General features: G+C 35.5%; 1 protein-coding gene across 1 annotated transcript in view; it reads right to left on the reverse strand.

Moving 5' to 3' along the window:
- Positions 1-16,270, reverse strand: part of LOC109414963 (uncharacterized) — a 73,664-nt gene that overhangs the window by 26,230 nt on the left and 31,164 nt on the right. Inside the window, exon 4 of the mRNA XM_062848240.1 lies at positions 1,348-1,420. Coding sequence (XP_062704224.1) covers positions 1,348-1,420 — 73 coding nt within the window. The remainder of the gene's footprint in view (positions 1-1,347; positions 1,421-16,270) is intronic.

Consider the following 16,270-nt stretch of genomic DNA (forward strand, 5'->3'; position numbering starts at 1 on the left):
AGAGTGTTTTGACTAATCCCTTCGAACGTTGTGTGAAGCTCATTCATAATTGAAAAATAGCCGACATATGGTTGTATCGGAAAGAAAAACTTCTTCTTGAAAACAGGTCCATTATCAGCAATCAAATTTTAATATTCCTTAGATATGTACAAGGTTGCTCCGTCAGTGCCGCAAATAAATGAATCATTTGAAGATCGATCGTCGCTTCACAGAAATATGATATCTTTTTTTTAGTATCGAGAATGACACACTTCCCGAGCACAGCCTGATAGCAAATTAAAAACTAAGTTTGACGTTGTGATATTTCAAATTACATTTATTGTGCTTTTGGTCGTTTTAACTGTAATAATATCAAAAATGATAATGAAACGATAAGCCTGTGACAGAAAATTAAAACAATTTCTACTACCAAATCAAAATAAATCAAAATTGATAGCTGTTTATGTGATCATTAATTAATTGCATTATCAACTACAAGTTTCATTTTTTTAAATCAATAATTTTTAATAATTTAAAATGACAATAAAAGGAAAATGAAATTGATTTTTTTTGTATGGCCACATACAAAACAACAAGACCATAACCCGTTTTTCATACAAAATGATCAAGTTTGACGATAGGGTGCTCAGTTTCTAGGGAATCGATTGGGCTGGAATTATTACAGTCGCCATAGAATTACCACAGACAAACAGACGTAACACCTTGAACGATTTTCATGAAAATCCATCGCCCAGTTCACACTACCATCACACTATGGGGAAAAGTTGCCCGAATCACTGTGTTGTGCAATATCGTCAACAGAAGGCGCTAGTGTGAAACGTCAAACGCATAGAAAAACGATGCGCGAGCCTCTGGTTGTGAAAGCCACAACTATGAAAATTTAAAATGATCGTATTACGTCTGTTTGTCTATGGAATTACTCTGTATACTTCTTCAAAAGTTACATATACGATCAATAAGACCACCTTTTCACATTGGATATTTGTGATCGTCATTCTAAAAAAAAATGGAACAATTAGAACAAATTTGACTATTTTTTTGGTTTTAATGACGATCAACTGACTAAGGAAGGACTGAAAAACTAATGATCAAAAGCGGATCAACACATCCATCACTTTTCTTTTTTTTTTTTTGCTTCTTCCGAACAGTCAATGGAGAACGAATGATTTATAGCAGCATTATGGTGATGTCGGTCTTCAACCTCTTGTCACCCAAAGTGATTTGGTTTGATTTATTCAATCATATCAAATTTACACACACTGTTGTTGTTGGAGTGACGAACGATCGGCCTTGAACAGTTTCCTGTGCCAAAGATAACAGTGCTACACAAATAAATGGTATACTTACTGTAGACGTTACATAGCAGTTCAAATATGTCGTTCCGGCCGAATTGCATGGCGATATGCAGTGCTGTGTATCCCTGTGGAACAGAAAAGGTAGAAATTGTTTAGCATTTGTCCATGCCGAAATAAGTTGTGTCAAATTATGCGAAACAAATGTTACAATCTTTCTATTTCAGAGGCCTAGATACAGAACGAATAATTAGGTTATACGTATACAATGAATGAGAGCAAGTTCGAATCAGAAATCCGTAGCGAAATGCGAAACCACCGAAACGAAAGAGTTAAAAGCGGAAAATTATTGCGTGAATAATTGAAATATTTAAAATAGCAACAGACGGAACCGGCTGGCTAGGCTGGAATTGTGGAAAATGTTTGCCTACGAACCGTGAGGCGCAAGTCGATGAGTTTGAAATTATTTGATTGACAGCTGACAAGCGGCATGTATGTGTCACCGTCTTTTCACCGTTTGTGCCAGGGATGTTTTTTTTTAAATAATTTTATTTTAAAGTTCATTGCGCTGCCTGTAATCGCATATCAGTCCCACCTTTGCTGGGTTTCCTATTCATATGAGCCAGTTATGCGATTATAGGAAGTGCACCTCTTACATTCAATTTTGTTCTGATTTTTTATTTGTTTCGATGTGAAAATAGTTTCCAAGCGCACTAGTCAACAGTTTTTTTAACTCCATAAGGAAGCATGCATTAAATACGTAACGCAAATTTATCTTATACAGGGGATAGACACAATGATCGGGGCAGCCAAAATTTTCACTTTTCAAAAAATGTTCAAATAGCTGTATCTTTTCGAAAAGTGCATCACTCATTCTCAAATTTTTAAGGTAAGTTGGTCAACTAGTTGTCTATCAATGGTCCAAATTTTAAAAAGATCGGGCTATGGCATGAAGTTAGAAATATTCTAGAACTGGCTGTGTGGGCAAACTTTGTCTTGCCAATCTTGTGGTGGTTTGCCAGTTTTGAGCTCATTTAAGCACCGCACTCCGAGCTCATGAAAAACAGTACTTTAACAATTTTCTTTTCTTTTAGTTGATTTTCCATAGCAATGAATATGAAATGAACCGTGCAAAAATCATGCTGATCGGTGCATCCGCTCGTGAGTTTTATTGTCTCAAAGAGACTGAACACTCATTTGTATATAAAAATAAGGCATATTTATCCGATAGCCAACTTTGAACTGTTATATCTCCGGATTCAATGAACCGAATGCAATGAAATTTTGAGCGTTTATGACTTAATGAACTTCGATTTTTTTTTTACTGAGCTTAATATTATTAACACGAAAAACAATTACAGTGATTAGAATATTTTTCTAATAAAACATCAAATTAGCCAAAACTTCAACATCACTTCAAAGTTCAAGATGATAATTATAGTTTTTTTTTAATTTCCTCTAATTGTCTTGAAAGGAGACGGGCTTGGTGGTCTAGTGGCTACCGCTTCTGATTTATATGCAGAAGGTCCTGGGTTCAATCCCTGGCCCGTCCCTTTCCTCCTACTTTGTATCTTTCTATATACTTTCTCTCTGCTCTCTACATATACAACTCATGTATATAAACATGTTCATAGCCGTCGCTAGAACAGAAACGGGTTGAAAAAGCCGTTTCCCTTCCTTCCAAACTTTCACAGCACAGTATCACAATCCTATTAGAAAAACGCCTACAAGTTATGCAATCAAGCGAGCTGTGCCGCACATCTTCAAAATAATAAAAACACACAATTCTATCACCTTCCCCTGGTATCCACACACCAATGTGTGAACCTTCTGCCAACCAATTCCCACCAACACTCCAACATCCGCATGAATTTGTGCTGGCGCAGAGGTATATTCGGCCAGATGTGGATACAAACGATTGCAATCATCACTTCCTTACCCTTCCCCACATTGACCTGCAACCTGACGTGGCAGGCGCCATTGTCGCCCAAAAATAGAAGATCACCAACGCTCACACACTGAAGATGCCTGCTAGTCCCCGGCAGTTATCTCATTGGTCCTTGTGTGAGTGTAGCTGGTCTGGCGATACTGGAGTAGCATCCACGGGCGGTCAATCAAGCTCAAGCTCAAGCTCTCAAGCTCAAGCTCAATTTCCTCTAATTGTCTTGAAAGGAAGTAACAAAATATTCGGCAATAATTTGAAAAAAAAAATGTTATGGGAAGCAAAAAAAAAAAACGTTTTACTAGAAATTCATGTAATAAAATAAATCGCTAAAACTTTTTTTTTTTTTCTTATGAACAATTGACCCCCGACAACTCATTTTCAAAATGCTGCAATATCCGGAACCATTCCGAAGATATTTCGGATTGTGCTGGGGTCAGGGGGTTGCCAAAATGACTAAAAGCGTTTAATTCGTGTTATTGTGTTTGAATCATCGATTTTCAGCGAAGTTTTTGTTGCGAACAGTTAAAAACAACTGCGATAACCGTGGAGCGGACCTGGTGTGATGGTTAGAACACTTGACTATCACGCCGAGGACCTGGGATCGAATCCCACTCCCGACAAACTCACAAAATGTGGGTTCTTCCTTCGGAAGGGAAGTAAAGCGTGGGTCCCGAGATGAACTAGCCTAGGGCTAAAAATCTCGTTAATACAGATAAAAAAAAAAAAAAAAAAAAAAAAACTGCGATAACCAGATTAGAAAAAGTTGACCCATCCATATCCCTATGACAGGTTCCGCGGGGCGTCATTGGGGACACTTTTGGTTTTCAACCTAAACATGCCATGCGACATATCAATCTACATGATTTCGAATGAGTGAGACAGAAACGATAGACAGAAGTCTTTATCAAATAATATGGCCACCCCGGAACATCTAGCACAGGTTCCGCGGGGGTGTCATCGAGGACATTTCTGGTTTGCAAGCAAAACATGCCGTGCGACGTATCCAATCTTCATGATTTCGAGAGCATGGGGCAGAAATAATTGACTGAAGTATGCATCAACTGATGTGGCCGCTCCGGAACACCGGGAACACCAGGTCCCATTCAAATACAATAACAAACAAAATAATCACTTTTAGCCATTTGGCAAAATAGACCCCCTGACCGCAGTACAATCCGGAATATCTCCGGAATGGTTGTGGATATTACATGGCCACTGCAGTATAATAAACTTGCACCAATTTATGATCGATTGAGGGCGACTTCAAAAAAATCGGATGACAATTTACGAAATGCCAGCATTTTGAAAATTAGTTGTCGGAAGTCGGGTACGTGAAGGTTCAATCAAACGTTTTCAAAGCTCATTGTATAAGTCATAAAAGCTCAAAATTAATATGAATTTTTAATGAATTTGATTTTGAGCATTCCTATTGCTCCATTTTCAAGACATGCCTAACCCATAAACGCCCAGCGTCCTATAAATAGGACAGCCCTTTTGACGTGAATATCTCCAGAATTAAGCAAAATTTCAGAATACTTTGTTCAGAGAAGATGTTCTCTACATCCATATCTCTTCTGTGATTCTTTCAGTCGAGCTTCCAGCTGAGATTCCTCTCAGGACTCTACCAGATATGACTGCCAGAATTCCTTTAGGAAATCCTCCCGGAATTCCTTTAGGGATTATTGCGGGACTGCTTTAGAAAATCTTGAATTGACAAATATTCTAGTCGGCATTCCTTCAATGATTACTGCTGAAATTCCTTCAAAGATCCCTTCCGGGATTTTGTATAGGATTCCATTAGGGGTTTCTGCTAGGATTTCTTCAGGGATTTCTCAATGTATTCCTTTAAAGATTCCTTCAGGAAATCTTGTGGGAGTCTTTCAGGTATTCATTCCAGGATTCTTTCTGTGGTTCCCTCAAAGATTCTTGTCGGTGTTTCAAATTCCTCAAGGGATTTCTCCTATGATTCCATCCGGATTTTTTTTTTCAATTACTAAAAAAAAGACACGGACACGGACAGGAAGCACGACACTAGACAACAGACTAGCATGCAACGCCCAGTGGCACAGCCGAAAACTTTTCCTGACAGCTGCGGCGGGAATCGAACCCACGCTCCTCAGCACGATGCGACTAAAGGCTTGGTGACCTTAGCCGCACGACCACGAAGCCCACATATTCTTCCAGGGACTCCTGCCAAGCTTCCAGCCGGAATTTTTTCCGTGATTTCTTTGAGGATCCCATGCGGGATTCTGAGCGGGATTCCCTTCGAGATTTCTTTGATTACTTTCAGCGATTTCTCCCGGAATTTCTACAGGAGAACTTCTTTCAGCGTGAGTTACAGCTAATGAGAGTGGGAGAAGAAAAATGTAGAAACAAAGAGAAATATGCTTTTTGATGCACGTAGATATCTCAAGTAAACCATGACGTCATCTGATAGCCATTTTCTTATTCTTCTCGAGTGGTTATCCTCTCTTTCACAAAATATGCATTTTATATATGCGGATCCAGAATACAACGAAAGTATAAAAGTTGTGTTAAAACAGAGTTTCAAAAAAAAAAATCGAATATTGAGGACCCACATTGAAGGTTTTTTTAACTGCACCATAGATTTCCAAATTGTTCAAGAAATTATGTTTAATTTATTGGAACTTGATTGTTGATAACATTTTTTTATGAAGATTACAATTGTTAGACACCTTGAGCGTAAAACGGGTTATGTTTATTTAATAATATTTAGTTCAAGTATATCCATAATAAGTACAATTATTTATTATGCATATACTAAAGAAGTAAAGAGTTGTTGGACACTTTCAGCTGAACCTCGAGAATTATATTAAACATTTTTCTAATTGCATAATTCTCTAGCCTCAGAAAGCTACACTCACAAAAACTAGTTCGATTGTGTTCAGGAGAATCGTTGCTATCACAGCATATTGAACAGTTGTGGAGAACGTAATAAAATTCCGTTTATTATAAATGGAAGGAAGCACTCGTGTGCTACTCTGTAGATTAACGTTACGAGAAAGCTTGTAAATCTTTGGTTTGATGGATATGTTTGGATTAGAGGTGAAAGGGTTTCCTCCATTCGGCCCGGGATACAATAGAAAACGTATAAAATACAAGAGGTGTGATGATGGCATAGTGTGTAGGTGTCTGGGCGGTGAAGCACGTGACAGTGTGAACGAGGGAACATTTCAAAACGTTTTGAGTAGATGTTGTGCTTTATTTATTTATGTTTCGAATACAATCAGTGAGCCAGGCGAATGAAAGATGTGGTAAAAGATGCTCGGAAGTTGGGGCTGGATCCATTCTCTCTCCACGCAGCTTGTGCTTGTGCTTTGGCAATGTTTAGCACGCCATAGTGGTTTATCCTTAGGACTGGTGGAGGGGCTCGCCCAACAAATGTGGGGAAATGAGTGAGACGACAAGACCGTTCAATATGATCCGTATGAAGAACAGAACTGTGCTGGAAACTACGAGTAACGACGAACTCATTGATACGTTTTAACGTTGGGAACATCAACTATATTGTTTTAGATTTTCAATTTCCTATGTACAAGTTTCATGCTTGGTGTACTTCTCCGACCACGGATGCTGGGAGGCCTAGAAGCAATAACGTTTCATCTGTGATGAGAGAGGATATCCATAAAACAGTGCTTTGGAAATCTAAACTACACACAGCAGATCCATGCTTCATCGTTGTACACCTCTACTGTGGTGGGGTATTGATTTGAAGTTTAAGTTTCATTATAATTTAACCTAAGACAAGACCGTTAATTGATAAGTGGTGTTGTAGAGCTTCTTCAGTGCACCGTTGTAGACGGTATTAATTTTGCACGTTTACATCACGCTCCGGTGCACATTATAATGGGAAAGTGGCGATCCAGTTTGCCATCTGTAAATATTTAGCAATGTGTCATCGTTGCTTGCGCCATCTACAAGGCAACGTGCAATCAATGTGAAGTAATGACCATTAGGGGCTGTTCATAAACCACGTAGATCAAAATTTGGTAATCTCAGACTCCCCTCCCCCCTTGTAGACTTGAATTTTGAAATTTGTATGGAGCGTAGACTTTGGCCAGACATCCCCCCTCTCCCCCCAAAAAGTCTACGTGGTTTATGAACGGCCCCTTAGACTAGACGATATTTGATCTGCATGACATAGTTACAAATAGGGACTCAGTGCCAAAATGTACGCTACCAAATCTGGCCCCGATTCAGTGGAAGCAGTGACCAAGAACCACTACTTATTTATTTATTTCGTCAAGTATACCATAGACTACATTTTCACTTAACTATATCACTTAATAACCATATTCTAATATATCTCAAAAACCTAAAATATTTTCTTAAATTTGTTCTAGAATTGGTTAAACTAATAGATGCACAGTGCTAATTATAAAGGTTCATCTTACAAATCAAATTTGTTAGATTTAAGCTTTTAATGTTAGCATGAAAATTTGCATGCAACTTTTGGAGGGTGACTTGTATGGGAAATATCGTACCTAACTTAAATCGCTTAAAACTATCAAATTTGATTTGGTAAAACGAAATATTTTGCATTAGTCGTTAATTTAGATAATGTTTGCCCTATAAATTGGGGTATAGCTCAAAATTGTGACGTGTTGGAGCAAATCTGAGCCCGGATTCGGATTCAGCGGCCCAAAATCTGTAAGGGACACATAAGTTTGCTCTCGAGACAGACCAAAAGTTGATTTTTTTACGCTGTGTTATTTTGGTCAATTCAATAAAAATGTTCCCAAGTTTAAATAGCATCCTTAATTTTAGTACTAGCATATCAATCATCAAGCATCAGATACTCTGATATATCCTTTGCTAATGACAATCTGAATGTGGTGCAATTATTTTGTCGTGTCGTGTATCTGTAACTTTTGACGTAGTGAACAGAATTCAATGAATTAAATACAAATCAAAACTTACGTAGCTCTATGGCGTCTGGCGACTGTCGACATTTCAGGCAAATCGGTTCACAAGAAATCGAGCATCACTTCGTCAAACTTTTCTATTATGTATGAAAAATGGCTGGGGTCTTATTGTTTTGTGCGACACTGTATATAATTCAGTATCATAATTTAAATTTTACACGTCCCATTCAGAGAAGAGAATTGTCGGACAAAAGAGGCAACTAGCAACAAAGCAACAAAGAAGGCGCGGCGATCCTATAATGACATGATCTCGAAAATTTTAGTTGGTGACAAAAACAGAAGCTTATTGTTGCGTACTTTTCAACTCGTGAATAATCGATTATTACTAACCCAAAATCGAAACTGTTTGATGGTAGATCTTCAACAGCGTTGCAGTGTTTATCGACTCAAAATTACCCCTCGAATATCGCAATGCAAGTCTTAAAAATTTCTAAACTCGTGGTATACGATCTTTATCCTATTATATTCAAGTTGAGACAAATCTATGTCGCATTGGGTGGATTGTCGCAACAAATTCAGGTTGTGACATTGTTATTATTGTTACGCGATGGTTGAAATTTGATTCAGTGATCCCATTTCATTATCATAATGAAATGGCCAATTTTGTCACACTGGTTAATTATTCAACTGTAACAAAGTAACAAACGGAATGTTATAATTTGCACCAATGGCGTATTGTCCTTTGCAAACTAGACAAATAAAATCAGCAGTGTAAGAAAAAAAATATAATGAGACAAGAAATCTGACAATCATATCGGAGTGCCAGCATAGGTTTGTAAAAAAATCGGTTAGCTTCTACGAATTTGTATATTTGACGCAAGCATTGATAAATTCTAAATAGTTTGCAAGGTATCGTGTAATACAAATTTCATGACAATAGTTATTTATGTAACGAGTTGCAAAAAGTTGATTTTTTCAGCACGAGTCGTACATTTATCCAACGAGGCCTGCCGAGTTGGATAAATACGAAGAGTGCTGAAAAAATCGAGTTTTGCAACGAGTTCCATACACAATTTTATGCAATGTTTTTTTCATAATGCAACCCATTTGAGTTGCATAATGTTCATAATGCAACTCAAATGAGTTGCATAATGAACATTATACAACTATTTTTCATTATCAACTTATTTCAATTGCATAATGAACCAGTTCGAAAAAGATGGTCATTATGATACCAAAATAAGTTAAATAAAATATAAATTATGATACTAAATTGCATAAAAACTTTTTCGTGTCCCATAAATTTGAAGTAAACTAGTAAGCAAATTTTAATGAGTACTTGCAGAAATTGAAATCAAAAATGGGTACACATTCCAGGGAAAGTTTGTTGGATAAATGTCCGACTCGTGTTGAAAAAAATGAAAATTTTGCAATTTGTAGCATAATAAATATTTCTGTGTATTGAGATTGGCGCAAGTTTTAAATTTAATGTGCACCTTACCACACTTCAATTTCGTATTTCGGCGCCACACTGTTGATCTAACAATTTTATTTTTTGGTTTGACAATATAGAACATAAAGTAATAAATAATCTAGGCTGTACTCTGCTCTGTCACGTTCTGTGTATGTGTGTGGTTCCAAAGGACGGACGCATTGGCCATCCTCTCGGAAAACGGATACCCCTCTCCTACCGGGCAACAGTTGAACAGTGGCTCGGCTCGTGATTTTGCGCGTGTGACATTCCAAGCAATTCATTTTTTTTTGTTAGCAAAACTTTGCTGTAGGTAGCCCTCACGGAAAGGAAACAACTGCATTCGGCTTCGCTGGGAATTTCAGACTACACGACTTGGGAGCCAAAACAGCAACAGAAGGCAGACTCGTCTGGGCAAAAATGCTACCTACCGACGATCAGCTCTGGGGACATCAGATAACATAAAATGTTTGGTCACGACTTTCTGATCCCGAGTCGGTATAGGCATAACATGCAGAAATTAAGATTCAACTGAAATAATTAAACAATTTTATTCCAAACAAATTAGTTTTTAATTCCATCGAGAGCAATATTTTTGTTTTATGATTGTTCACGATGCGAATCGGGTGGAATAGTGTTCGGTTGTATTACTTCTAAGGCTGGTACAAGTTGATAAGGGCACGCTACAGTATATCCCCATTCGAAGGTCAATGTTAAACGTTGTAGCTGTCTGAGATCGGGCTAAACGAAACGCAAGCTAGCAAACGATGTGCATTTGAATACAAGACGCTAATGTATGGGCAATAAAATTATTAATATATGCATGCATAATTTTCGCTGCTATTCAAATTAGTCACACATAAACAATTAGAATAATATGTGCTTGGTTATTTCCATGGAGTGCTGTTTTTCATCTCAGCTATTACCGTACATCACAGTAAGTACTGAAGAAAGCGCTTCATTCTCAACGGCGCCCACTGGTAATATGGATCGCAAATGGAAAAGGTTGATTGATTGTGAGAATATTCTACGGGTGCAATTGTTTCGCAACACAGGGCCGAAGTGCAACCTATTAGATTGAATTAAAAAATAATGGTTTCTGGAAAACGCTACAAATTGATTAAACAGATTAGCACTGCAGATTTACGAGCAATTTGAAAACTCTTAAGAATATTGAATTTAAAATACCGTAAAATTAGGTAAATTTGTGTTGGCATATTAACCATGGAAAAGCATTTTCACTTAGCATCAATTTACCACAGAGAGTTATTTTGACTATAATGATTTAAACCTACATTTTTTTGTTTAGTAGATATTTTCATTATAATATGATCGCATCTTCGAAAACCATAGGTCTTGATCGAAAAAATGTATAAAAAAATTCTCTAAAATAATTAACTCCCATAAATGTCTATTTGTGTTAGGATTTTTGGCCCTCTCATGAGAAATACATGTAATGGCCAAAACTAATGCAATTTTTTAGCCAGTGCTTATTTTAATACAAAAACTATATGTTTGCTCAATTTCTGCAATTTTTGCATAAAATATAGATTGAAACCTTTAATTTGAAGTATTATAAGTTTTCATAAAAATGTTGTTTTTTTTTTAAATAATCTCCTTGACTTGAATAAAAGTTATGTTCTAACAGGCTGTGATTAAAAAAATACTTTTACTAATTTCTCTTAGACTGACCGAAACCGGAGTGCGTGCACTAGTGAATTTGAACAAATCAAAGGGCATGTCTATTTATGAAATCGTATTCGTATCTTTATGAGTATTATTTCATTCCGCAAGATTTGTTTGAAATAATCAGTTTTTTGTAGATTCTAGTATGTTTATCAAAAAATTGAATAGATTCCGAAACGCAAATTTACAATATAAATAAAAATGCTTACTAAATAAAAATACCCTTCGAGCTTGTGACGACTCTGTTCAAATGGCAGAAGGGTGATTGCCGTTGAATCTAATAAACGCAGAAAGATGTGTGAGAAATCCATATTATTCTTCTGGCGCTCACTTGGTGGAAAATTCAATAAATCCGCGTCGTGTTATGTAACATGTGAATTTTATATTTTATATTGAAATATGTCTTTGCCAACAGATTGTCAAAAGGGTTGAATCCAATAACTCTATTGCTCGTTCAATATTGTACGGATATTTCACTTCCAATTCGCTTCTACGCATGGCCCGCTCCATGAACGCCCAGAGATGAAGTGATATGTCGAATCAATTTTGGGCGCTAAATCACCCAACTTTAAAGTGAAAAACCTCTCTGGCTTGTCGGCGAAGAAGGGGAAACATGCTGGTTTTAAAAAATTGGCTTTGAACTTTTTTTTGTCGTTCAGTTCGCTGCACACAGTGTAGTGCAACAGCAGCGGCAAAAAATCAGTTCCGCTCATCAAAAGATATGTGACAACATTATAAACATTCGTTCGAGCGAATATGAACAAACGACTACCATGCACAGCACCGGAAAGCAACAGCTTGGCTATTGAATGTCAAACAGGGTTTTCGTTCAGTTTCTGCGTGTAGTAATCTTAAAGGCTGTCTGATTGTAACCTTTTTTCAAATCTAAAGTTAGGATGCAGATGCGACTGAAAATTCTATAATCACGTATATTCAGAAGTACTTTTGTTGGCGGTGAGAGTGGGTCAAAAAACAATACCGTCAAATGGGGTATCATTGATTTAGCGGAGTAACATCGATCGGCTTTATTGACCTCATGAAATGTTCGAACAAACATCTATATATATAAAAATGCAGTGGCATACGTGGGACCGCGCATAACTTGCGAACGGATGGTCCGATTCGGGTCGTTTGAGTTTTGTTCTGTTAGTTTTCACCCAAGGAAGGTTTATGAAATATTGAGAGTTTTTTGAAAATCGGGTTTTCGTGCATTTTAAACGGGGACTTGGACTTGGCTAGGAACTTGAAACGTCAACAAACGCAGTAGGCAAGACAAAGTTTGCCGGGGTCAGCTAGTTTAATATATTTCGTTATTTGTTATTGTTTAACTACTAAATGGCATGCAGTTCATAGATATTAAGTATTATTATTATGTAAATAAATTGATTTTTCCTTAACTGTGTTTCGTAACGCATTGAGATACATTCTCAATCATTCATGGTTGGCATGAATAATACAGGGGGTGGCCACAATGTTTGGGATTGGCAACTTTTTTTCTCCCACATAAAAAATTCAACATACTGTAACTTTTCATAGAGTGCATCAAAAAATCTCAAATTTTTACTGTTTATCAACCTGTTATATGTGCATCATTGGTACAAATTTGGACTCGATTGAATAATTTTTCGCGGAGTTAGAACCGTTCGGGTAAAACACTATTTTTTAGACAACTCATTTTTAGCTGTCATATCTCGGAAACCAGTGAACCGAATTGAATGCATTTTTCAACGTTTATCAACAATATATTGATACTTAATACAACGTTATAAAATGTAATATTAACTCACGGCGAATTAAGTTATACCGGGTTGTATTTTTTACCCATATAGAGAAAAATAAGTCAAATTTACAAAACCACACAAGAATTACTAAATGTGTTCTTCCTTTAATCTAAATAGGCTCTAATATATCTGATTAAAGATAACTTGAGAACAGAAGTGGAAAATCTTTGGACATCAACGCTAAAATTTATTGACATTGACGTAAAAAAATTACATTTTTTCGAGAAAAATTCAAAAAGTGTCAATCCATGATAACTTTTTTCAACGTTCAAAAGTATATATGTTTTAATAGTTTGTGAAGCATTTGTATATTGTTAGTGTACGTTCAAAATTTCATTCAATTCGGTTCACTGGTTTCCAAGATATGGCAGCTCAAAAATGAGTTGTTTAAAAAATAGTGTTTTACCCGAACGGTTCTAACTTTGCGAAAGATTAATCAATCGAGCCCAAATTTGTACCAATGGCACATACAGTGTATCAAACAATTGTCCGTACAGCAATTTTTTGGTCAAAATAATTTTCCATTCAAATGTTCATAACTTTTTTATGCGTCAATCGAAAACGCTGAAATTTTGACCAATCATGAATCATATATTAAAGCTCCATTGGTAAAATTTTGAGCAAGATCGAATAAGTTTTCTGAAAAATATAGAACTTTTAGAAAAACTTATGAGATTTTTGTACACAATTTTAAAACGTTATATCTCAGTATGTACTCGATGAAACTTTTTCAATTTTTTGTGTGTTACAGCTGATACCTAAGGTTTTCATATGCAGCTACTGTTGAGGTTTTATATTCACTACAAAAAATATGAAAAATGTGCTTTTGTAGCTGACGATGTTTAAAAATTTACCTCATTTTGCACATATAATCTGCCAAACGTTTTCCACCAATAAAAGTGCATTATCTGAACAAAAAATACATAGGACCTACTCTTCATATGTAGTCTAGTTGGTCCTGTATAAAAATATTACATTAAGAGAGTTTAAAAACGTTGAAAACACTTGGCACTTTTATTGATCAAAATATGATAAATTTCCAAATGACACTCTGAACAAACACGGATTTTTCATATTTTTTTAAGTGAATATAAAACCTCAAACGAAGCTGTATATGAAAGTTTTTGGTATAAGCTATATCACACAAAAAATGGAAAAAGTTTCATCGTGTACATATTGAGATTCAATGTTTTAAAAATGTGTTCAAAAATCTTATAAGTTTCACTTAAAGTTCTATAACTTTCAGAAAATTTGTTCGATCTCGCTCAAAATTTTAGCAATGGAGCTTTAATATATGGTTTATGATTGGTCAAAATTTCAGCGTATTTGATTGATGTATAAAAAAGTTATGATCATTTGAATGAAAAATTATTTTGCCCAAAAATTTGCTGTACGGACAATTGTTTGATACACTGTATAATAGGTTGACAAACAGTAAAAATTTGAGATATTTTGATGTTTTTTGTGAGTGAAAAAAAAGTTGTCTATCCCAAACATTTTGGCCATCCCCTGTATATGTATACAATATTAGGATCGAAATTACAGTCAGTTTTTTTTTATGCGGGAGATACGTACTGCGTAAAAAACTCAGTTCAAAATTCAAAAAAGCGCCTAAAACAGTCTCATCATTTTTCGATGAATCATGCAATAGTAAGACAATAAAAAAATGTATGAATTATGGCCGCGTAAATAGAAACCGCGTAAAACACCTGACTGTACTGCATTATCCTGGTGTTGGATTAAAGAAGCGAAACATGAAAGAAATAAATTATCCACAATAATTGGGACACAGAAATATGGCTGTAACTCTGCAATAGATCGGTAAATTAATAAAAAAAAATGTCTGAAAACTTTTTGGTACATGTGTATTATATTATGCTTTCATTGACATCGATGCATTACTTTTAACTGAAAAACAAAAAGACGTGCTTTCAAACACCATCATCAAGCAATCACCAATTTTCATTTTCCGCTACAGTACAGTTCAAAGAAGAGTAAGGATAATGATGAAGTTTCGTAAGAAGTTATGTCACTCATATATATATATATATATATATATATATATATATATATATATATATATATATATATATATATATATAGTCACTTTCTTGCAAAATTTCATCAATTTTAATCAACTGGCTTGAAAACTGTCAGTGTTGATAATGTGGGTGAATATTTTTTGGGTTCTTCATGTATGAAGTATGCATATTCATAACTTTTGAATTTGAATGTATTTGTGGATTTGCAGGATTTTTTTACAGCGAGTAGTTGATTATGTATATATAGAGGGTAGACGGGGCAGAATGGCCAGCTTCAATATTTTCATACATTCGAATTCTTTTGCACTTTCAATGCAGGAAGCATATACTCCATTTATGTATCTGCGATATAGTTTCAGCAAAGGATTTTTTAAATCTTCTATATATGTATATACAGCCATTCCATAGAAAAACGATATAGTGCATCTCAGATTGTCGTGAAACTTGGTGGGCTTGTAGTTCTTCGGAAATAATTAGACCCGTATTTTTTTTATTTCGTCATTGGGGTGACCAATTTTCATATAGGGTGGTCTAAAAAATCAAGGTTTTTCAAAACTAAAAATTTTCAAAAATTCGTAACTTTTGAACCATTTGACCGATTTTAAACTTCTATTTTTGTTCGAAAGCTATTGAATTGTAGTTTTCAGTAAAAATACGTCAAAGGGGCTAAAATGTAAAGAGTACCAAAAAATGTGCAAATATATTAGTTTATTTTACGTTTTCATGGTCTCGGGACCAAAGAGGTATCCTGGTTTTATATTGTTATCAGAAAATTCAGAAAATTTAGCGTAACATACCAAAAAATCAGAAATGTATGTTGTTTTGTTTTTGAGATATGATTTTTTGAATATAGAGAGTCATATATTTTAGTACTAGCTACTCTAAAATTGCTTGAAATTGCAAATTCTCATAAAACTATGCATAGTATTGCTTTTTAAAGTGATTCTTGGTGGTTTTGGTATCCATAATATTATGAGGAATCAAAATATAATCAAATTTAAAAAAGTGTTTTGTATGGGAAAATTTGACATTTTATTTTCAAAAAATCATATCTCAAAAACTAAAAAACATACATCTCTGATTTATTGATATGTTACGCCAAATTTCCTGAATTTTCTGATAAAAATATAAAACCAGGGTACCTCTTTGGTCCCGAGACCATGAAAA

Source organism: Aedes albopictus, chromosome 2 (assembly GCF_035046485.1).
Source record: "Aedes albopictus strain Foshan chromosome 2, AalbF5, whole genome shotgun sequence".
Lineage (NCBI taxonomy): Eukaryota > Metazoa > Arthropoda > Insecta > Diptera > Culicidae > Aedes > Aedes albopictus.